Source organism: Somniosus microcephalus, unplaced genomic scaffold (genome assembly GCF_052327205.1).
Source record: "Somniosus microcephalus isolate GS21.2 unplaced genomic scaffold, FLI_Smic_1.0 unresolved_chr7, whole genome shotgun sequence".
NCBI classification, from domain to species: Eukaryota; Metazoa; Chordata; class Chondrichthyes; order Squaliformes; family Somniosidae; genus Somniosus; species Somniosus microcephalus.
In genome coordinates this window covers 44,022,155-44,046,072 of record NW_028225185.1, presented here as the reverse complement: position 1 = coordinate 44,046,072, position 23,918 = coordinate 44,022,155, and the positions used below count along the sequence as shown (strand labels likewise).

At 58.2% G+C, this 23,918-nt stretch overlaps 1 protein-coding gene across 1 annotated transcript in view; it reads right to left on the bottom strand.

Moving 5' to 3' along the window:
• LOC147086856 (plasma membrane calcium-transporting ATPase 3-like) overlaps nt 1-22,271 on the bottom strand; it is a 158,234-nt gene extending 135,963 nt beyond the window's left edge. Inside the window, exon 1 of the mRNA XM_085978341.1 lies at nt 21,766-22,271. Within this exon, the coding sequence (XP_085834467.1) occupies nt 21,766-21,970 (205 nt within the window). The 5' untranslated portion in view covers nt 21,971-22,271. The remainder of the gene's footprint in view (nt 1-21,765) is intronic.
• Between the last annotated feature and the right edge of the window lie 1,647 nt (nt 22,272-23,918).

Here is a 23,918-nt window from a genome sequence, read left to right as displayed (position 1 = left end):
AGCCCTGTGGGAGACACGGCAGAGCAATTCAAACATCCCAACATCAGTGCAAACTCAATCCCGGCATTCTCCCAGAGGTACCCCACCTTCTCCCCATATCCCTCAACCCCACCCACCCACCTTCTCCCCATCTCCCTCAACCCCACCCACCCACCTTCTCCCCATATCCCTCAACCCCACCTACCCACCTTCTCCCCATCTCCCTCAACCCCACCCACCCACCTTCTCCCCATCTGCCTCAACCCCACCTACCCACCTTCTCCCAATCTCCCTCAACCCCACCCACCCACCTTCTCCCCATCTCCCTCAAACCCACCCACTCACCTTCTCCCCTTCTCCCTCAACCCCACCCACCCACCTTCTTCCTCTATCCCTCAACCCCACCCACCCACCTTCTCCCCATATCCCTCAAACCCACCGACCCACCTTCTACGCATATCCCTCAACCCCACCCATCCACCTTCTCCCCATATCCCTCAACCCCACCCACCGACCTTCTCCCCATATCCCTCAAACCCACCCATCCACCTTCTCCCTCTATCCCTCAACCCCACCCACCCACCTTCTCCCCATATCCCTCAACCCCACCCACCCTCCTTCTCCCCATATCCCTCAACCCCTCCCACCCACCTTCTCCCCATCTCCCTCAACCCCACCTACCCACCTTCTCCCCATCTCCCTCAACCCCACCCACCCACCTTCTCCCCATATCCCTCAACCCCACCCACCCACCTTCTCCCCATCTCCCTCAACCCCACCTACCCACCTTCTCCCCATATCCCTCAACCCCACCCACCCACCTTCTCCCCATATCCCTCAACCCCACCCACCCACCTTCTACCCATCTCCCTCAACCCCAGCTACCAACCTTCTCCCCATATCCCTCAACCCCACCTACCCACCTTCTCCCCATATCCCTCAACCCCACCCACCCACCTTCTCCCATCTCCCTCAACCCTACCTACCCACCTTCTCCCCATATCCCTCAACCCCACCTACCCACCTTCTCCCCATCTCCCTCAACCCCACCCACCCACCTTCTCCCCATCTCCCTCAACCCCACCTACCCACCTTCTCCCCATATCCCTCAACCCCACCCACCCACCTTCTCCCCATCTCCCTCAACCCCACCTTTCCCCATATCCCACAACCCCACCTACCCACCTTCTCCCCATCTCCCTCAACCCCACCCACCCACCTTCTCCCCATCTCCCTCAACCCCACCGACCCACCTTCTCCCCATCTCCCTCAACCCCACCCACCCACCTTCTCCCCATCTCCCTCAACCCCACCCACCCACCTTCTCCCCATCTCCCTCAACCCCACCCACCCACCTTCTCCCCATATCCCTCAACCCCACCCACCCACCTTCTCCCCATCTCCCTCAACCCCACCTACCCACCTTCTCCCCATCTCCCTCAACCCCACCTACCCACCTTTCCCCATATCCCTCAACCCCACCCACCCACCTTCTCCCCATATCGCCTATTTTGTTTACCTACGCCAATATGGCGGGGTCGCGCACTTTGGTCTCGTAACCAGCATGCACTTTCCTGCCCCCAATGTCGGGGCTTAGTAGGCCGGTTAGCGCCTGTCGCACGGGCGCGCTCAAGTGCCGGCCATTAACTCACTGCTGTCGGTGGGATCTTGCTGTGCGCAAATTGGCTGCCTCGTTTCCCACGTTACAGCTGTGGCCACATTTCAAAAAAAGTCCTTCATTGGGTGTCAAGTGCTTTGGGATGTCCTGAGGAGGCGAAAGGCGCCGGGGAAATGCAGAAGTCTTTTCTCATCCACCCAGTTTAGACTCCACTGAGTTCGGTACCTTCACCAAGCCAGGGGGGAAAACACTAATTGTTTAATTGCAATTAAATATTTGTGGATATTAATAATAATTCTATCTCCAGGGAGATTTTAATTAAATCTCTTTGGTACGCTGCTCCTCAGCCAAACGATCTACGAGGCTATAATATTTGTTGGCCTAACGATTGTTGTCTTATTTGTGTTAGAGATTAACCTGTTCATCCCCTTAGCTCAATGTTCTCACTCTCGCCTCTGAGTCAGAAGGTCATGGGTTCGAGCCCCCAACTCCAGAGACTCGAGCCCCGTAATCCAGGCCAGACACTCCCCCGGTGAAAGTACTGAGGGAGCGCCGCACTGTCGGAGGGGCGGTACTGAGGGAGCGCCGCACTGTCGGAGGGGCGGTACTGAGGGAGCGCCGCACTGTCGGAGGGGCAGTACTGAGGGAGTGCCGCACTGTCGGAGGGGCAGTACTGAGGGAGCGCCGCACTGTCGGAGGGGCGGTACTGAGGGAGCGCTGCACTGTCGGAGGGGCAGTACTGAGGGAGCGCCGCACTGTCGGAGGGGGAGTACTGAGGGAGCACCGCACTGTCTGCCCTCTCAGGTGGATGTAAAAGATCCCACGGCCACGATTGGAAGAAGAGCAGGGGAGAGTTCTCCCCGGTGTCCTGGGGCCAATATTTATCCCTCAACCAACATCACTCGTTCAGGTTTGACACAGGGCTATGGGGAATGAGCGGGACAGTGGGATTAGTTTGGGGATTGATACAGGGCTATGGGGAGAGAGCGGGGCAGTAGATTAGTTTGGGATTGATACAGGGCTATGGGGAGAGAGCGGGGCAGTGGGACTAGTTTGGGATTGACACAGGGCTATGGGGAGAGAGTGGGGCAGTGGGATTAGTTTGGGGATTGATACAGGGCTATAGGGAGAGAGCAGGGCAGTGGGATTAGATTGGGGATTGATACAGGGCTATGGGGAGAGAGCGGGTCAGTGGGATTAGTTTGGGGATTGATACAGGGCTATAGGGAGAGAGCAGGGCAGTGGGATTAGATTGGGGATTGATACAGGGCTATGGGGAGAGAGCGGGTCAGTGGGATTGGTTTGGGGATTGATACAGGGCTATGGGGGGAGAGACTGGGGCAGTGGATTAGTTTGGGGATTGATACAGGGCTATGGGGAGCGAGCGGGGCAGTGGGGTTAGTTTCGGATTGATACAGGGCTATGGAGAGAGAGCGGGGCAGTGGGATTAGTTTGGGATTGATACAGGGCTACGGGGAGAGAGCGGGGCAGTGGGATTAGTTTGGGATTGATACAGGGCTATGGGGAGAGAGTGGGGCAATGGGATTAGTTTGGGGATTGATACAGGGCTATGGGGAGAGAGCGGGGCAGTGGGATTAGTTTGGGATTGATACAGGGCTATGGGGAGAGAGCGGGGCAGTGGCATTAGTTTGGGGATTGATACAGGGCTATGGGGAGAGAGCGGGGCAGTGGGATTAGTTTGGGATTGATACAGGGCTATGGGGAGAGAGCGGGGGCAGTGGGATTAGTTTGGGATTGATACAGGGCTATGGGGAGAGAGCGGGGCAGTGGGATTAGTTTGGGGATTGATACAGGGCTATGGGGGGAGAGCGGGGCAGTGGGATTAGTTTGGGATTGATACAGGGCTATGGGGAGAGAGCAGGGCAGTGGGATTAGTTTGGGGTTTGATACAGGGCTATGGGGGAGAGCGGGGCAGTGGGATTAGTTTGGGGATTGATACAGGGCTATGGGGAGAAAGCGGGGCAGTGGGATTAGTTTGGTATTGATACAGGGCTATGGGGCGAGAGCGGGGCAGTGAGATTAGTTTGGGGATTGATACAGGGCTATGGGGAGAGAGCGGGGCAGTGGGATTAGGTTGGGGATTGATACAGGGCTATGGGGGGAGAGCGGGGCAGTGGGATTAGTTTGGGGATTGATACAGCGCTATGGGGAGAGAGGGGGGCAGTGGGATTAGTTTGGGATTGATACAGGGCTATGGGGAGAGAGCGAGGCAGTGGGATTAGTTTGGGGATTGATACAGGGCTATGGGGAGAGAGCGGGGCAGTGGGATTAGTTTGGGGATTGATACAGAGCTATGGGGAGAGAGCGGGGCAGTGGGATTAGTTTGGGGATTGATACAGGGCTATGGGGAGAGAGCGGGGCAGTGGGATTAGTTTGGGGATTGATACAGAGCTATGGGGAGAGAGCGGGGCAGTGGGATTAGTTTGGGGATTGATACAGGGCTGTGGGGGGATAGCGGGGCAGTGGGATTAGTTTGGGGATTGATACAGGGCTATGGGGAGAGAACGGGTCAGTGGGATCAGTTTGGGGATTGATACAGGGCTATGGGGAGAGAGCGGGGCAGTGGGATTAGTTTGGGGGTTGATACAGGGCTATGGGGAGAGAGCGGGGCAGTGGGATTAGTTTGGGTGTTGATACAGGGCTATGGGGGGAGAGCGGGGCAGTGGGCTTAGTTTGCGGGTTGATACAGGGCTATGGGGAGAGAGCGGGGCAGTGGGATTAGTTTGGGGGTTGATACAGGGCTATGGGGGAGAGAGCGGGGCAGTGGGCTTAGTTTGGGGGTTGGTCCAGGGCTATGGGGGGAGAGCGGGGCAGTGGGATTAGTTTGGGGGTTGATACAGGGCTATGGGGGAGGGCGGGGCAGTGGGATTAGTTTGGGGATTAATACAGGGCTATGCGGAGAGAACGGGTCAGTGGGATTAGTTTGGGGATTGATACAGGGCCATGGGGGGAGAGACTGGGGCAGTGGGATTAGTTTGGGGATTGATACAGGGCTGTGGGGAGAGAGCGGGGCAGTGGGATCAGTTTGGGGATTGATACAGGGCTATGGTGGGAGAGCGGGACAGTGGGATTAGTTTGGGGATTGATACAGGGCTATGGGGAGAGAGCGGGGCAGTGGGATCAGTTTGGGGATTGATACAGGGCTATGGGGAGAGAGCGGGGCAGTGGGATTAGTTTGGGGGTTGATACAGGGCTATGGGGAGAGAGCGGGGCAGTGGGATTAGTTTGGGGATTGATACAGGGCTATGGGGAGAGAGCGGGGCAGTGGGATTAGTTTGGGGGTTGATACAGGGCTATGGGGAGAGAGCGGGGCAGTGGGATCAGTTTGGGGGTTGATACAGGTCTATGGGGAGAGAGCGGGGCAGTGGGATTAGTTTGGGGGTTGATACAGGTCTATGGGGAGAGAGCGGGGCAGTGGGCTTAGTTTGGGGATTGATACAGGGCTATGGGGAGAGAGCGGGGCAGTGGGATTAGTTTGGGGATTGATACAGGGCTATGGGGAGAGAGCGGGGCAGTGGGATCAGTTTGGGGGTTGATACAGGGCTATGGGGAGAGAGCGGGGCAGGGGGATCAGTTTGGGGGTTGATACCGGGCTATGGGGAGAGAGCGGGGCAGTGGGATTAATGTGGGATTGATACAGGGCTATGGGGAGAGAGCGGGGCAGTGGGATTAGTTTCGGGATTGATACAGGGCTATGGGGAGAGGGCGGGCAGTGGGATTAGTTTGGGGATTGATACAGGGCTATGGGGAGAGAGCGGGGCAGTGGGATTAGTTTGGGGATTGATACAGGGCTATGGAGAGAGAGCGGGGAAGTGGGATTAGTTTGGGATTGATACAGGGCTATGGGGAGAGAGCAGGGCAGTGGGATTAGTTTGGGGATTGATACAGGGCTGTGGGGGGAGAGCGGGGCATAGGGATTAGTTTGTGGATTAATACAGGGCTATGGGGAGAGAGCGGGGCAGTGGGATCAGTTTGGGGATTGATACAGGGCTATGGGGAGAGAGCGGGGCAGTAGGATTAGTTTGGGGGTTGATACAGGGCTATGGGGAGAGAGCGGGGCAGTGGGATTAGTTTGGGGGTTGATACAGGGCTATGGGGAGAGAGCGGGGCAGTGGGCTTAGTTTGGGGGTTGAGACAGGGCTATGGGGAGAGAGCGGGGCAGTGGGATCAGTTTGGGGGTTGATACAGGTCTATGGGGAGAGAGCGGGGCAGTGGGCTTAGTTTGGGGGTTGAGACAGGGCTATGGGGAGAGAGCGGGGCAGTGGGATTAGTTTGGGGGTTGATGCAGGTCTATGGGGAGAGAGCGGGGCAGTGGGATCAGTTTGGGGGTTGATACAGGGCTCTGGGGAGAGAGCGGGGCAGTGGGATCAGTTTGGGGGTTGATACCGGGCTGTGGGGAGAGAGCGGGGCAGTGGGATTAATGTGGGATTGATACAGGGCTGTGGGGAGAGAGCGGGGCAGTGGGATTAGTTTTGGGATTGATACAGGGCTATGGGGAGAGGGCGGGCAGTGGGATTAGTTTGGGGATTGATACAGGGCTATGGGGAGAGAGCGGGGCAGTGGGATTAGTTTGGGATTGATACAGGGCTATGGGGAGAGAGCGGGGCAGTGGCATTAGTTCGGGGATTGATACAGGGCTGTGGGGGGAGAGCGGGGCAGTGGGATTAGTTTGGTGATTGATACAGGGCTATGGGGAGAGAACGGGTCAGTGGGATCAGTTTGGGGATTGATACAGGTATTGGGGAGAGAGCGGGGCAGTGGGATTAGTTTGGGGATTGATACAGGGCTATGGGGGGAGAGCGGGGCAGTGGGCTTAGTTTGGGGGTTGATACAGGGCTATGGGGGAGAGAGCGGGGCAGTGGGCTTAGTTTGGGGGTTGATACACGGCTATGGGGGGAGAGCGGGGCAGTGGGATTAGTTTGGGGATTGATACAGGGCTATGGGGGAGAGTGGGGCAGTGGGATTAGTTTGGGGATTAATACAGGGCTATGCGGAGAGAACGGGTCAGTGGGATTAGTTTGGGGATTGATACAGGGCTATGGTGGGAGAGACTGGGGCAGTGGGATTAGTTTGGGGATTGATACAGGGCTATGGGGAGAGAGCGGGGCAGTGGGATCAGTTTGGGGATTGATACGGGGCTATGGTGGGAGAGCGGGACAGTGGGATTAGTTTGGGGATTGATACAGGTCTATGGGGAGAGAGCGGGGCAGTGGGATCAGTTTGGGGATTGATACAGGGCTATGGGGAGAGAGCGGGGCAGTGGGATTAGTTTGGGGGTTGATACAGGGCTATGGGGAGAGAGCGGGGCAGTGGGATTAGTTTGGGGGTTGATACAGGGCTATGGGGAGAGAGCGGGGCAGTGGGCTTAGTTTGGGGGTTGAGACAGGGCTATGGGGAGAGAGCGGGGCAGTGGGATCAGTTTGGGGGTTGATACAGGTCTATGGGGAGAGAGCGGGGTAGTGGGCTTAGTTTGGGGGTTGAGACAGGGCTATGGGGAGAGAGCGGGGCAGTGGGATCAGTTTGGGGGTTGATACAGGGCTATGGGGAGAGAGCAGGGCAGTGGGATCAGTTTGGGGGTTGATACCGGGCTATGGGGAGAGAGCGGGGCAGTGGGATTAATGTGGGATTGATACAGGGCTATGGGGAGAGAGCGGGGCAGTGGGATTATTTTCAGGATTGATACAGGGCTATGGGGAGAGGGCGGGCAGTGGGATTAGTTTGGGGATTGATACAGGGCTATGGGGAGAGAGCGGGGCAGTGGGATTAGTTTGGGATTGATACAGGGCTATGGGGAGAGAGCGGGGCAGTGGGATTAGTTTGGGGATTGATACAGGGCTATGGGGAGAGAGCGGGGCAGTGGGATTAGTTTGGGGATTGATACAGGGCTATGGGGAGAGAGCGGGGCAGTGGGATTAGTTTGGGATTGATACAGGGCTATGGGGAGAGAGCGGGGCAGTGGGATTAGTTTGGGGATTGATACAGGGCTGTGGGGGGAGAGCGGGGCAGTGGGATTAGTTTGGGGATTAATACAGGGCTATGGGGAGAGAGCGGGGCAGTGGGATTAGTTTGGGGATTGATACAGGGCTATCGGGAGAGAGGGGGGCAGTGGGATTAGTTTGGGGATTGATACAGGGCTATGGGGAGAGAGCAGGGCAGTGGGATTAGTTTGGGGATTGATACAGGGCTATGGGGAAAGAGCGGGGCAGTGGGATTAGTTTGGGATTGATACAGGGCTGTGGGGAGAGAGCGGGGCAGTGGGATTAGTTTGGGGATTGATACAGGGCTATGGGGAGAGAGCGGGGCAGTGGGATTAGTTTTGGGGATTGATACAGGGCTATGGGGAGAGAGCGGGGCAGTGGCATCAGTTTGGGGATTGATACAGGGCTATCGGGAGAGAGCGGGGCAGTGGGATTAGTTTGGGGATTGATACAGGGCTATGGGGAGAGCGGGGCAGTGGGATTAGTTTGGGGATTGATACAGGGCTATGGGGAGAGAGCGGGGCAGTGGGATTAGTTTGGGGATTGATACAGGGCTATGGGGAGAGCGGGGCAGTGGGATTAGTTTGGGGATTGATGCAGGGCTATGGGGAGAGAGCGGGGCAGTGGGATTAGTTTGGGGATTGATACAGGGCTATGGGGAGAGAGCGGGGCAGTGGGATTAGTTTGGGGATTAATACAGGGCTATGGGGAGAGAGCGGGGCAGTGGGATTAGTTTGGGGATTGATGCAGGGCTATGGGGAGAGAGCAGGGCAGTGGGATTAGTTTGGGATTGATACAGGGCTATGGGGAGAGAGCGGGGCAGTGGGATTAGTTTGGGGATTGATGCAGGGCTATGCGGAGAGAGCGGGGCAATGGGATTAGTTTGGGGATTGATGCAGGGCTATGGGGAGAGAGCAGGGCAGTGGGATTAGTGTGGGGATTGATACAGGACTATGGGGAGAGAGCGGGGCAGTGGGATTAGTGTGGGATTGATACAGGGCTATGGGGAGAGAGTGGGGCAGTGGGATTAGTGTGGGATTGATACAGGGCTATGGGGAGAGAGCGGGGCAGTGGGATTAGTTTGGGGATTGATACAGGGCTGTGGGGAGAGAGCGGGGCAGTGGGATTAGTTTGGGGATTGATGCAGGGCTATGGGGAGAGAGCGGGGCAGTGGGATTAGTGTGGGATTGATACAGGGCTATGGGGAGAGAGTGGGGCAGTGGGATTAGTGTGGGATTGATACAGGGCTATGGGGAGAGAGCGGGGCAGTGGGATTAGTGTGGGATTGATACAGGGCCATGAGGAGAGAGCGGGGCAGTGGGATTAGTTTGGGGACTGATGCAGGGCTATGCGGAGAGAGCGGGGCAGTGGGATTAGTTTGGGGATTGATGCAGGGCTATGGGGAGAGAGCAGTGCAGTGAGATTAGTTTGCGGATTGATACAGGGCTATGGGGAGAGGGCGGGGCAGTGGGATTAGTGTGGGATTGATACAGGGCTATGGGGAGAGAGCAGGGCAGTGGGATTAGTGTGGGATTGATACAGGGCTATGGGGAGAGGGCGGGGCAGTGGGATTAGTGTGGGATTGATACAGGGCTATGGGGAGAGAGCGGGGCAGTGGGATTAGTTAGGGATTGATACAGGGCTATGGGGAGAGAGCGGGGCAGTGGGATTAGTTTGGGGATTGATACAGGGCTATGCGGAGAGAGCGGGAGAGTGGGATTAGTTTGGGGGTTGATACAGGGCTATGGGGAGAGAGCGGGGCAGTGGGATTAGTTTGTGGATTGATACAGGGCTATGGGGAGAGAGCGGGGCAGTGGGATTAGTTTGGGGATTGATACAGGGCTATGGGGAGAGAGCGGGGCAGTGGGATTAGTTAGGGATTGATACAGGGCTATGGGGAGAGAGCGGGGCAGTGGGATCAGTGTGGGGGTTGATACAGGGCTATGGGGAGAGAGCGGGAGAGTGGGATTAGTTTGGGGATTGATACAGGGCTATGGGGAGAGAGCGGGGCAGTGGGATTAGTTAGGGGATTGATACAGAGCTATGGGGAGAGAGCGGGGCAGTGGGAAGATGCTCTGGCTAAGAGCCGGCAGGGACACGTTGGGCCGAATGGCCTCCTCCTGCGCAGTTAGCCCCTGCGGTGCGATTTTAAATGCGTTATCGCCTCTGCTGACAGGGGAACGTGAGATGAACGCGCGAGACATCCCTCTCCCGTCAACCGGCACCAGGCTACGCTCTATTTCACGGTGCAATCTATTTCTGCTGTCGTGCTCCGGAGGTCTCCCGCCCGTTGGTGAGGGGAGGCAAGGAGATGGGACAAGATGGGAGAAGAATCGCGGGGTTGTTGGTCTCAGAACCCCCGACCCCCCGCAACACCCTCGAGGTGACCTGTGCAGCCTCACTGAAGTGCCGCTGCATTACAGGAGAATGAATGTCGGAGACACTTGCACTGGGAACTACAGGAACCGTCAGCATCTCAAGGACAAGTCAAGGGCAGAGTCAGTGAATGTGCCGACAGGCGGCTGAGTTTAACCCCCTGGGTGCTGAAAGAGCTTCGGCAGATTGCGTCTGAAGAGAACTTTTTTACAAGATTGTTCGTGGATGTTATTTTCTTTTTGCCGGGGGCGGCGGGGGGACGGGAAGGAGGGTGGCGCCACCGGTTCAAGTGCGGAGAGAAAACTGGACACAACATGGCCTGCTTGGCAAGAACACGCAATGAGGGAAAGACTTGGGTAGGTGGAGGTGGAGGGAGATGGGGAGAAGGTGGAATTGAGGGAGATGGAGAGAAGGTGGGGTGGAGTGAGATGGTAGGATTGTGGGAGATGGGGAGAAGTTGGGATCGAGGGAGAGGGGGAGAAGTTGGGATCGAGGGATATGGGGAGAAAGTGGGCTTGAAGCAGATGGGAGAAGTTGGGGTGATGGGAGAAGGTGGGGTTGAGGGAGATGGAGAGAGGTGGGGTTGAGGGAGATGGGGAGAAGGTGGGATTGAGGGAGATGGGAGAAGGTGGGGTTGAGGGAGATGGGAGAAGGTGGGGTTGAGGGAGATGGGGAGAAGGTGGGATTGAGGGAGATGGGGAGAAGGTGGGCTTGAGAGAGATGGGAGAAGGTGGGGTTGAGGGAGATGGGAGAAGGTGGGGTTGAGGGAGATGGTGAGAAGGTGGGATTGAGGGAGATGGGGAGAAGGTGGGATTGAGGGAGATGGGGAGAAGGTGGGGTTGAGGGAGATGGGGAGAAGGTGGGATTGAGGAAGATGGGGAGAAGGTGGGGTTGAGGGAGATGGGGAGAAGGTGGGGTTGAGGGAGATGTGGAGAAGGTGGGGTTGAGGGAGATGGGGAGAAGGTGGGGTTGAGGGAGATGGAGAGAAGGTGGGGTTGAGGGAGATGGAGAGAAGGTGGGGTTGAGGTAGATGGGGAGAAGGTGGGGTTGAGGGAAATGGGGGGAAGGTGGGGTTGAGGGAGATGGGGGAAGGTGGGGTTGAGGGAGAGATGGGGAGAAGGTGTGGTTGAGGGAGATGGAGAGAAGGTGGGGTTGAGGGAGATGGGGGGAAGGTGGGGTTGAGGGAGATGGGGAGAAGGTGGGGTTGAGGGAGATGGGGAGAAGGTGGGCTTGAGGGAGATGGGAGAAGGTGGGGTTGAGGGAGATGGGAGAAGGTGGGGTTGAGGGAGATGGGGAGAAGGTGGGATTGAGGGAGATGGGGAGAAGGTGGGATTGAGGGAGATGGGGAGAAGGTGGGGTTGAGGGGGATGGGAGAAGGTGGGGTTGAGGGAGATGGGGAGAAGGTGGGATTGAGGGAGATGGGGAGAAGGTGGGATTGAGGGAGATGGGGAGAAGGTGGGATTGAGGGAGATGGGGAGAAGGTGAGATTGAGGGAGATGGGGAGAAGGTGGGATTGAGGGAGATGGGGAGAAGGTGGGATTGAGGGAGATGGGGAGAAGGTGGGATTGAGGGGGATGGGAGAAGGTGGGGTTGAGGGAGATGGGGAGAAGGTGGGGTTGACGGAGATGGGGAGAAGGTGGGATTGAGGGAGATGGGGAGAAGGTGGGATTGAGGGAGATGGGGAGAAGGTGGGATTGAGGGAGATGGGGAGAAGGTGGGGTTGAGGGAGATGGGGAGAAGGTGGGATTGAGGGAGATGGGAGAAGGTGGGGTTGAGGGAGATGGGGAGAAGGTGGGGTTGAGGGAGATGGGGAGAAGGTGGGATTGAGGGAGATGCGGAGAAGGTGGGGTTGAGGGAGATGGCGAGAAGGTGGGGTTGAGGGAGATGGGGAAAAGGTGGGGTTGAGGGAGATGGGGAGAAGATGGGGTGGAGGGAGATGGGGAGAAAGTGGGATTGAGGGAGATGGGGAGAAGGTGGGATTGAGGGAGATGGGGAGAAGGTGGGATTGAGGGAGATGGAGAGAAGGTGGGGTTGAGGGAGATGGTGAGAAGGTGGGGTGGGGGAGATGGGGAGGTGGTTGGATGGGGAGATGGGGGGAAGGTGGGATTGAGGGAGATGGCGGGAAGGTGGGGTTGAGGGAGATGGGGGAATGTTGGGGTTGAGGGAGATGGGGAGGTGGTGGGGTGGGGGAGATGGGGGAAGGTGGGGTTGAGGGAGATGGTGAGAAGGTGGGGTTGAGGGAGATGGAGAGAAGCAGGGGTGGAGGGAGATGGAGAGAAGGTGGTGTTGAGGGAGATGGGGAGAAGGTGCGATTGAGAGAGATGGGGAGAAGGTGGGGTTGAGGGAGATGGGGAGAAGGTGGGGTGGAGGGAGATGGGGAGAAGGTGGGGTTGAGGGAGATGGGGAGAAGGTGGGGTGGAGGGAGATGGGGAGGTGGTGGGGTGGGGAGATGGGGGGGAAGGTGGGATTGAGGGAGGTGGGGAGGTGGTGGGGTGGGGGAGATGGGGGGAAGGTGGGGTTGAGGGAGATGGGGAGAAGGTGGGGTTGAGGGAGATGGGGAGAAGGTGGGGTTGAGGGAGATGGAGAGAAGGTGGGGTGGAGGGAGATGAGGAGAAGGTGGGGTTGAGGGAGATGGGGAGAAGGTGGGATTGAGGGAGATGGGGAGAAGGTGGGGTTGAGGGAGGTGGGGGGAAGGTGGGGTTGAGGGAGATGGGAGAAGGTGGGGTTGAGGGAGATGGGGAGAAGGTGGGGTTGAGGGAGATGGGGAGAAGGTGGGATTGAGGGAGATGCGGAGAAGGTGGGGTTGAGGGAGATGGCGAGAAGGTGGGGTTGAGGGAGATGGGGAAAAGGTGGGGTTGAGGGAGATGGAGAGAAGGTGGGGTTGAGGGAGATGGGGAGAAGGTGGGGTTGAGGGAAATGGGGGGAAGGTGGGGTTGAGGGAGATGGGGGAAGGTGGGGTTGAGGGAGAGATGGGGAGAAGGTGTGGTTGAGGGAGATGGAGAGAAGGTGGGGTTGAGGGAGATGGGGGGAAGGTGGGGTTGAGGGAGATGGGGAGAAGGTGGGGTTGAGGGAGATGGGGAGAAGGTGGGCTTGAGGGAGATGGGAGAAGGTGGGGTTGAGGGAGATGGGAGAAGGTGGGGTTGAGGGAGATGGGGAGAAGGTGGGATTGAGGGAGATGGGGAGAAGGTGGGATTGAGGGAGATGGGGAGAAGGTGGGGTTGAGGGGGATGGGAGAAGGTGGGGTTGAGGGAGATGGGGAGAAGGTGGGATTGAGGGAGATGGGGAGAAGGTGGGATTGAGGGAGATGGGGAGAAGGTGGGATTGAGGGAGATGGGGAGAAGGTGAGATTGAGGGAGATGGGGAGAAGGTGGGATTGAGGGAGATGGGGAGAAGGTGGGATTGAGGGAGATGGGGAGAAGGTGGGATTGAGGGGGATGGGAGAAGGTGGGGTTGAGGGAGATGGGGAGAAGGTGGGGTTGACGGAGATGGGGAGAAGGTGGGATTGAGGGAGATGGGGAGAAGGTGGGATTGAGGGAGATGGGGAGAAGGTGGGATTGAGGGAGATGGGGAGAAGGTGGGGTTGAGGGAGATGGGGAGAAGGTGGGATTGAGGGAGATGGGAGAAGGTGGGGTTGAGGGAGATGGGGAGAAGGTGGGGTTGAGGGAGATGGGGAGAAGGTGGGATTGAGGGAGATGCGGAGAAGGTGGGGTTGAGGGAGATGGCGAGAAGGTGGGGTTGAGGGAGATGGGGAAAAGGTGGGGTTGAGGAAGATGGGGTGGAGGGAGATGGGGAGAAAGTGGGATTGAGGGAGATGGGGAGAAGGTGGGATTGAGGGAGATGGGGAGAAGGTGGGATTGAGGGAGATGGAGAGAAGGTGGGGTTGAGGGAGATGGTGAGAAGGTGGGGTGGGGGAGATGGGGAGGTGGTGGGATGGGGAGATGGGGGGAAGGTGGGATTGAGGGAGATGGCGGGAAGGTGGGGTTGAGGGAGATGGGGGAAAGTTGGGGTTGAGGGAGATGGGGAGGTGGTGGGGTGGGGGAGATGGGGGAAGGTGGGGTTGAGGGAGATGGTGAGAAGGTGGGGTTGAGGGAGATGGAGAGAAGCAGGGGTGGAGGGAGATGGAGAGAAGGTGGTGTTGAGGGAGATGGGGAGAAGGTGCGATTGAGAGAGATGGGGAGAAGGTGGGGTTGAGGGAGATGGGGAGAAGGTGGGGTGGAGGGAGATGGGGAGAAGGTGGGGTTGAGGGAGATGGGGAGAAGGTGGGGTGGAGGGAGATGGGGAGGTGGTGGGGTGGGGAGATGGGGGGGAAGGTGGGATTGAGGGAGGTGGGGAGGTGGTGGGGTGGGGGAGATGGGGGGAAGGTGGGGTTGAGGGAGATGGGGAGAAGGTGGGGTTGAGGGAGATGGGGAGAAGGTGGGATTGAGGGAGATGGGAGAAGGTAGGATTGAGGGAGATGGGGAAAAGGTGGGGTTGAGGGAGATGGGAAGAAGGTGGGGTTGAGGGAGATGGGGAGATTGTGGGGTTGAGGGAGATGGAGAGAAGGTGGGGTTGAGGGAGATGGGGAGAAGGTGGGATTGAGGGAGATGGGGAGAAGGTGGGGTTGAGGGAGATGGGGAGAAGGTGGGATTGAGGGAGATGGGAGAAGGTGGGGTTGAGGGAGATGGGGAGAAGGTGGGGTTGAGGGAGATGGGGAGAAGGTGGGATTGAGGGAGATGCGGAGAAGGTGGGGTTGAGGGAGATGGCGAGAAGGTGGGGTTGAGGGAGATGGGGAAAAGGTGGGGTTGAGGGAGGTGGGGAGAAGATGGGGTGGAGGGAGATGGGGAGAAAGTGGGATTGAGGGAGATGGGGAGAAGGTGGGATTGAGGGAGATGGGGAGAAGGTGGGATTGAGGGAGATGGAGAGAAGGTGGGGTTGAGGGAGATGGTGAGAAGGTGGGGTGGGGGAGATGGGGAGGTGGTGGGATGGGGAGATGGGGGGAAGGTGGGATTGAGGGAGATGGCGGGAAGGTGGGGTTGAGGGAGATGGGGGAAAGTTGGGGTTGAGGGAGATGGGGAGGTGGTGGGGTGGGGGAGATGGGGGAAGGTGGGGTTGAGGGAGATGGTGAGAAGGTGGGGTTGAGGGAGATGGAGAGAAGCAGGGGTGGAGGGAGATGGAGAGAAGGTGGTGTTGAGGGAGATGGGGAGAAGGTGCGATTGAGAGAGATGGGGAGAAGGTGGGGTTGAGGGAGATGGGGAGAAGGTGGGGTGGAGGGAGATGGGGAGAAGGTGGGGTTGAGGGAGATGGGGAGAAGGTGGGGTGGAGGGAGATGGGGAGGTGGTGGGGGTGGGGAGATGGGGGGGAAGGTGGGATTGAGGGAGGTGGGGAGGTGGTGGGGTGGGGGAGATGGGGGGAAGGTGGGGTTGAGCGAGATGGGGAGAAGGTGGGGTTGAGGGAGATGGGGAGAAGGTGGGGTTGAGGGAGATGGAGAGAAGGTGGGGTGGAGGGAGATGAGGAGAAGGTGGGGTTGAGGGAGATGGGGAGAAGGTGGGATTGAGGGAGATGGGGAGAAGGTGGGGTTGAGGGAGGTGGGGGGAAGGTGGGGTTGAGGGAGATGGGAGAAGGTGGGGTTGAGGGAGATGGGGAGAAGGTGGGGTTGAGGGAGATGGGGAGAAGGTGGGATTGAGGGAGATGCGGAGAAGGTGGGGTTGAGGGAGATGGCGAGAAGGTGGGGTTGAGGGAGATGGGGAAAAGGTGGGGTTGAGGGAGATGGAGAGAAGGTGGGGTTGAGGGAGATGGGGAGAAGGTGGGGTTGAGGGAAATGGGGGGAAGGTGGGGTTGAGGGAGATGGGGGAAGGTGGGGTTGAGGGAGAGATGGGGAGAAGGTGTGGTTGAGGGAGATGGAGAGAAGGTGGGGTTGAGGGAGATGGGGGGAAGGTGGGGTTGAGGGAGATGGGGAGAAGGTGGGGTTGAGGGAGATGGGGAGAAGGTGGGCTTGAGGGAGATGGGAGAAGGTGGGGTTGAGGGAGATGGGAGAAGGTGGGGTTGAGGGAGATGGGGAGAAGGTGGGATTGAGGGAGATGGGGAGAAGGTGGGATTGAGGGAGATGGGGAGAAGGTGGGGTTGAGGGGGATGGGAGAAGGTGGGGTTGAGGGAGATGGGGAGAAGGTGGGATTGAGGGAGATGGGGAGAAGGTGGGATTGAGGGAGATGGGGAGAAGGTGGGATTGAGGGAGATGGGGAGAAGGTGAGATTGAGGGAGATGGGGAGAAGGTGGGATTGAGGGAGATGGGGAGAAGGTGGGATTGAGGGAGATGGGGAGAAGGTGGGATTGAGGGGGATGGGAGAAGGTGGGGTTGAGGGAGATGGGGAGAAGGTGGGGTTGACGGAGATGGGGAGAAGGTGGGATTGAGGGAGATGGGGAGAAGGTGGGATTGAGGGAGATGGGGAGAAGGTGGGATTGAGGGAGATGGGGAGAAGGTGGGGTTGAGGGAGATGGGGAGAAGGTGGGATTGAGGGAGATGGGAGAAGGTGGGGTTGAGGGAGATGGGGAGAAGGTGGGGTTGAGGGAGATGGGGAGAAGGTGGGATTGAGGGAGATGCGGAGAAGGTGGGGTTGAGGGAGATGGCGAGAAGGTGGGGTTGAGGGAGATGGGGAAAAGGTGGGGTTGAGGGAGATGGGGAGAAGATGGGGTGGAGGGAGATGGGGAGAAAGTGGGATTGAGGGAGATGGGGAGAAGGTGGGATTGAGGGAGATGGGGAGAAGGTGGGATTGAGGGAGATGGAGAGAAGGTGGGGTTGAGGGAGATGGTGAGAAGGTGGGGTGGGGGAGATGGGGAGGTGGTGGGATGGGGAGATGGGGGGAAGGTGGGATTGAGGGAGATGGCGGGAAGGTGGGGTTGAGGGAGATGGGGGAATGTTGGGGTTGAGGGAGATGGGGAGGTGGTGGGGTGGGGGAGATGGGGGAAGGTGGGGTTGAGGGAGATGGTGAGAAGGTGGGGTTGAGGGAGATGGAGAGAAGCAGGGGTGGAGGGAGATGGAGAGAAGGTGGTGTTGAGGGAGATGGGGAGAAGGTGCGATTGAGAGAGATGGGGAGAAGGTGGGGTTGAGGGAGATGGGGAGAAGGTGGGGTGGAGGGAGATGGGGAGAAGGTGGGGTTGAGGGAGATGGGGAGAAGGTGGGGTGGAGGGAGATGGGGAGGTGGTGGGGTGGGGAGATGGGGGGGAAGGTGGGATTGAGGGAGGTGGGGTGGTGGTGGGGTGGGGGAGATGGGGGGAAGGTGGGGTTGAGGGAGATGGGGAGAAGGTGGGGTTGAGGGAGATGGGGAAAAGGTGGGATTGAGGGAGATGGGAGAAGGTAGGATTGAGGGAGATGGGGAAAAGGTGGGGTTGAGGGAGATGGGAAGAAGGTGGGGTTGAGGGAGATGGGGATATTGTGGGGTTGAGGGAGATGGAGAGAAGGTGGGGTTGAGGGAGATGGGGAGAAGGTGGGATTGAGGGAGATGGGGAGAAGGTGGGATTGAGGGAGATGGGGAGAAGGTGGGGTTGAGGGAGATGGGGGAAGGTGCGGTGGGGGAGATGGGGAGAAGGTGGGGTTGAGGGAGATGGGGAGAAGGTGGGGTTGAGGGAGATGGGGAGAAGGTCGGGTTGAGGGAGATGGGGAGAAGGTGGGGTTGATGGAGATGGGGAGAAGGTGGGGTGGGGGAGATGGGGAGAAGGTGGGGTGGGGGGAGATGGGGAGAAGGTGGGGTTGAGAGAGATGGGGAGAAGGTGGCGTTGAGGGATATGGGGAGAAGGTGGGGTGGGGGAGATGGGGAGAAGGTGGGATTGAGGGAGATGGGGAGAAGGTGGGGTTGAGGGAGATGGGAAGAAGGTGGGGTTGAGGGAGATGGGGAGAAGGTGGGTTGGAGGGAGATGGGGAGAAGGTGGGGTTGAGGGAGATGGGGAGAAGGTGGGGTTGAGGGAGATGGGGAGAAGGTGGGATTGAGGGAGAAGGGGAGAAGGTGGGGTTGAGGGAGATGGGGAGAAGGTGGGGTTGAGGGAGATGGGGAGAAGGTGGGGTGGAGGGAGATGGGGAGAAGGTGGGGTGGGGGAGATGGGGAGAAGGTGGGGTTGAGGGGGATGGGAGAAGGTGGGGTGGAGGGAGATGGGGAGAAGGTGGGGTTGAGGGAGATGGGGAGAAGGTGGGGTTGAGGGAGATGGGAGAAGGTGGGCTTGAGGGGGATGGGGAGAAGGTGGGATTGAGGGAGATGGGATGAAGGTGGGATTGAGGGAGATGGGGAGAAGGTGGGCTTGAGGGAGATGGGGAGAAGGTGGGATTGAGGGAGATGGGGAGAAGGTGGTGTTGAGGGAGATGGGGAGAAGGTGGGGTGGGGGAGATGGGGAGAAGGTGTGGTTGAGGGGGATGGGAGAAGGTGGGGTGGAGGGAGATGGGGAGAAGGTGGGTTTGAGGGAGATGGGGAGAAGGTGGGGTTGAGGGAGATGGGGAGAAGGTGGGGTGGAGGGAGATGGGGAGAAGGTGGGGTTGAGGGAGATGGGGAGAAGGTGGGGTTGAGGGAGATGGGAGAAGGTGGGCTTGAGGGAGATGGGGAGAAGGTGCGGTTGAGGGAGATGGGGAGAAGGTGGGGTGGGGGGAAATGGGGGGAAGGTGGGGTTGAGGGAGATGGGGAGAAGGTGGGGTTGAGGGAGATGGGGAGAAGGTGGGCTTGAGGGAGATGGGGAGAAGGTGGGGTGGGGGGAAATGGGGAGAAGGTGGGATTGTGAGACATGATTAGAAGGGAACAGTAGCATACTGGTAATGTCACTGGGCTATTAATCCAAAGGCCCGGACTAATGATCCAGAGACGTGAGTTCAAACCACACCCACGGCAGCTGGCCAATTTAAATTCAATTAATTAAATAAATCTGGAATAAAAAGCTAGAGTCAGTAATGGTGACCATGAAACTATCGGACTGTCGTAAAAACCCATCCGATTCACTAATGTCCTTTAAGGAAGGAAATCTACTGCCCTTACCTGGTCTGGCCGATATGTGACTCCAGAGCCACAGCAATGTGGTTGACTCTTAACTGCCCTCAGAAATGGTCTAGTAAACCACTCGGTTGTTCAAGGGCAATTAAGGATAGGCAATAAATGCTGGCCTTGCCATACATGAATAAAAAAAGGTGGGTAGGTGGAGCTGAGGGATACGGGGAGAAGGTGGGATCGAGGGATTTGGGGAGAATGTGGGTAGTCGGGCTTGAGCTTCTCAACTGAACACCGTAGGCCGCCTCTGCAGTGTTGCCCCTCCGCCCCTTACCTCAGGATCCCAGCTGCCCAACATCGAATCCCTCAACCACACTTTCTGTCCCCTGCAGTCTCCTTGTCCCAGACAATCGGCCGCGCCCCTGCCACGGGCGTGAAACGGGCACCTCAGAATCCAAGATGGCGGGCGGCGTGGGCGCGCTCATTCCCCGCTGGATGTGCGCCGTCTGCCATATTGGACCGGGCTCCTCCGCAGGCATCCAGGGATGTGCGCGCGCACGGGGACCGATTTAAAAGCCTCGTTAACGCGTTCAAAGAAGCGCCCTGCGCCCGCTTTAGGACCCTGTGGTGATTTTGGGCTGCCCTTGTCGTGCCTGAGTCGCCCGGCAACAGGTCGGCGTGAGGTCCTGTATCTCTTCCCAACGCCCCCCTCCCCCCACCTCCGAGATTGACATTCGCAATGCAGAGACTTCAGGAGCACAACGCAAGGTCTGTCCAGGAGAGGTGACCTCCCCAACAGCTAAACAGAGACTGGAACCCTAATGGGACACGGAAGGGCGCAACATCGCCCCACGAAACAAAGAATTCAACCACCTGCTATATAAAGTAAAGGAAGTGGAGTAACATATCTCAGAATAGAAGGTGGTTTAGGGATCGGATTCGCACAACAGACCCATCCCTTTGTGATAAACCTACCCACCTTCTCCCCATATCCCTCAGCCCCACCTACCCACCTTCTCCCCATATTGCTCAACCCCACCTACCCACCTTCTCCCCATGTCCCTCATCCCCACCCACCCACCTTCTCCCCATGTCCCTCAACCCCACCCACCCACCTTCTCCCCATATCCTCAACCCCACCTACCCACCTTCTCCCCATATCCCTCAGCCCCACCTACCCACCTTCTCCCCATGTCCCTCATCCCCACCCACCCACCTTCTCCCCATGTCCCTCATCCCCACCCACCCACCTTCTCCCCATGTCCCTCAACCCCACCCACCCACCTTCTCCCCATATCCCTCAACCCCCACCTACCCACCATCTCCCCATATCCCTCAACCCCACCCACCCACCTTCTCCCCATATCCCTCAACCCCACCCACCCACCTTCTCCCCATATCCCTCAACCCCACCTACCCACCTTCTCCCCATATCCCTCAACCCCACCTACCCACCTTCTCCCCATATCCCTCAACCCCACCTACCCACCTTCTCCCCATATCCCACCTACCCACCTTCTCCCCATATCACTCAACCCCACCTACCCACCTTCTCCCCATATCCCTCAACCCCACCCACCCACCTTCTCCCCATATCCCTCAGCCCCACCTACCCACCTTCTCCCCATATTGCTCAACCCCACCTACCCACCTTCTCCCCATATCCCTCAACCCCACCTACCCACCATCTCCCCATATCCCTCAACCCCACCCACCCACCTTCTCCCCATATCCCACCTACCCACCTTCTCCCCATATCACTCAACCCCACCTACCCACCTTCTCCCCATATCCCTCAACCCCACCTACCCACCTTCTCCCCATATCCCACCTACCCACCTTCTCCCCATATCACTCAACCCCACCTACCCACCATCTCCCCATATCCCTCAACCCCACCCACCCACCTTCTCCCCATATCCCTCAACCCCACCCACCCACCTTCTCCCCATATCCCTCAACCCCACCTACCCACCTTCTCCCCATATCCCTCAACCCCACCTACCCACCTTCTCCCCATATCCCTCAACCCCACCTACCCACCTTCTCCCCATATCCCACCTACCCACCTTCTCCCCATATCCCTCAACCCCACCTACCCACCTTCTCCCCATATCCCACCTACCCACCTTCTCCCCATATCCCTCAACCCCACCTTCTCCCCATATCCCACCTACCCACCTTCTCCCCATATCCCTCAACCCCACCTACCCACCTTCTCCCCATATCCCACCTACCCACCTTCTCCCCATATCACTCAACCCCACCTACCCACCATCTCCCCATATCCCTCAACCCCACCCACCCACCTTCTCCCCATATCCCTCAACCCCACCCACCCACCTTCTCCCCATATCCCTCAACCCCACCTACCCACCTTCTCCCCATATCCCTCAACCCCACCTACCCACCTTCTCCCCATATCCCTCAACCCCACCTACCCACCTTCTCCCCATATCCCACCTACCCACCTTCTCCCCATATCCCTCAACCCCACCTACCCACCTTCTCCCCATATCCCACCTACCCACCTTCTCCCCATATTCCTCAACCCATGCTCTCCCAGGAAACCCATCTAATTGCTTTGCGACCCAATTAACACCGTCAACCTCAACGTTCTGCCCTGGTAACTCATCAACCCGATTGAGAACGCTCCCATGGACATCCCCCTCCTGGCTTCTAACCTGGTTCTTAACCCTTGCCCGAGAGACACATGAACCCTGTCCGCCACAGGAGACGGAATTGGCCCGGCGAGATCCCTTCGGTCGATTGTCCTCCCCCCTCCCCTTCGCCAGCCTGAAAACCTCAACCCTCTCCAGACACCTGGAGTAGCCGCGGCCAGGATGGGGAGTCTCACCGTCTGTTGGCGAGGTCTTGAGCCTGTGGCACAGGCCGTTGATGTCTCCGTAGGACTCCTGGATCTTCTGCATGGCCTCGGCTCCTCGGAGCTCCATGAGGGACCGTAGCTCCTGCAGTGTGCAGCCGAAGCCTCCGGCATGGTTGAGTTCGGAGCGCTGGCTCTTCGGGTAGAAGTCGACCGCGCTGTTGGTCAGGTCCACCATGGTGTCGATGCAGGTTGGGGGTCGGGGGAGGGAGCAGGAAGCGTCCCGGCTTCAGGGGTGGGTGGTCTCGGAGGGGGCGTCGAGGAGCGCTCGATCGCGCGGTCTTCCCCGCGACGCGTTCGGTCCACCACCTCGTCCTCAGGGCCTCAGCCGAGCCATGGTCGGGACGGGGAGGCGGGGAGAGGCGTCTGACGTCTGGCGTCCGGCGGGGTCACCAGCCGGCCGGGGCGGCCCTCTTCTCCGGCGCGCGGCCTTCCCGCTCCGTGGGCATCCTGGCCGGTTGGGAGGTACGGGGTGTTGGAGGGTGGGGGGTTGGGGGGGGGCGGGGGGAGGGGGAAAACGGGACAGGCGAGACTCAGCACCTAGAGCATCTCCGGACTTCACCGCCTCGTTGGGAAAACCTGGAACGAGAGAGAGAGTCGGGGGAGGGTGGAGAAAGAAAATGGCGAGAGGTTAATAGTCTGGCGGGTGGTAACCGTGCGCGCGCGAGGATACGGTCCTTCCGTGGGAAAGCCAAGTTGAAAGTAACATTCGCGCCACACAAGTGCCAGGCCATGACTATATCCAACAAGCAAGAGTCTAACCACCGCCCCTTGACATTCACAGTGTTCAGTTCCACTCACAACTCCTCAGATAATGAAGCAGTCCGTGCCCGCATGCAACAAGACCTGGGCGACGTTCAGGCTTGGACTGATAAGTGGCAGGTAACATTCGCGCCACACAATTGCCAAGCAATGACTATCTCCAACAAGCGAGAGTCTAACCACCCCCCCTTGACATTCAACGTCATAACCATAAGAACATAAGAAATAGGAGCAGGAGTAGGCCAATCGGCCCCTCGAGCCTGCTCCGCCATTCAATAAGATCATGGCTGATCTGATCCTAACCGCCAATCCACTATCACAGAACCATCTCCTGAATCTAACAGAATTAGACACACGAAATAGGAGCAGGATCAGGCTACACGGCCCCTGGGCCCGCTCCGCTACCCACAGGGCCATGACCGATCCGAACCTAGACTCATGTCCAAATTCCTGCCCGCTCCCCGTAACCTTTAATTCCCTTTACTTCTAGGAAACTGTCTATTTCTGTTTTAAATTTATGTAATGATGTAGCTTCTACAGCTTTTTGGGGCAGCATATTCCATGGACCTACCACCCTCTGAGTGAAGTAGTTCCTCCTCATCTCAGTTTTGAAAGAGCAGCCCCTTATTCTAAGACTATGCCCCCTAGTTCTAGTTTCACCCACCATCGGGAACATCCTCCCCACATCCACCCGATCCAATCCCTTCACAATCTTATATGTTTCAATAAGATCGCCTCTCATTCTTCTGAACTCCAATGAGTAGAGTCCCAATCTACTCAACCTCTCCTCATATGTCCATCCCCTCATCCCCGGGATTAACCGAGTGAACCTTCTTTGTACCATCGCCGAACCCCCCACCATCAAAATCCTGGGGGTCACCATTGACCAGAAACTTAACTGGGCCAGCCACATAAATACTGTGGCTACAAGAGCAGGTCAGAGGCTGGGTATTCTGTGGCAAGTGTCTCACCTCCTGACTCCCCAAAGACTTTCCACCATCTACAAGGCACAAGTCAGGAGTGTGATGGAATACTCTCCACTTGCCTGGATGAGTTGCAGCTCCAACAACACTCGAGAAGCTCGACACCATCCAGGACAAAGCAGCCTGCTTGATCGGCACCCCATCCACCACCTTAAACATTCACTCCCTCCACCACCGGCGTACCGTGGCTGCAGTGTGGACCATCTACAAGATGCACTGCAGCAACTCGCCAAGGCTTCTTCGGCAGCACCTCCCAAACCCGCCACCTCTTCCACCTAGAAGGACAAGGGCAGCAGGCGCACGGGAACACCACCACCTCCAAGTCACACACCATCCTTGAGGATAACTAGGGATGGGCAATAAATACTGACCTGGCCAGCG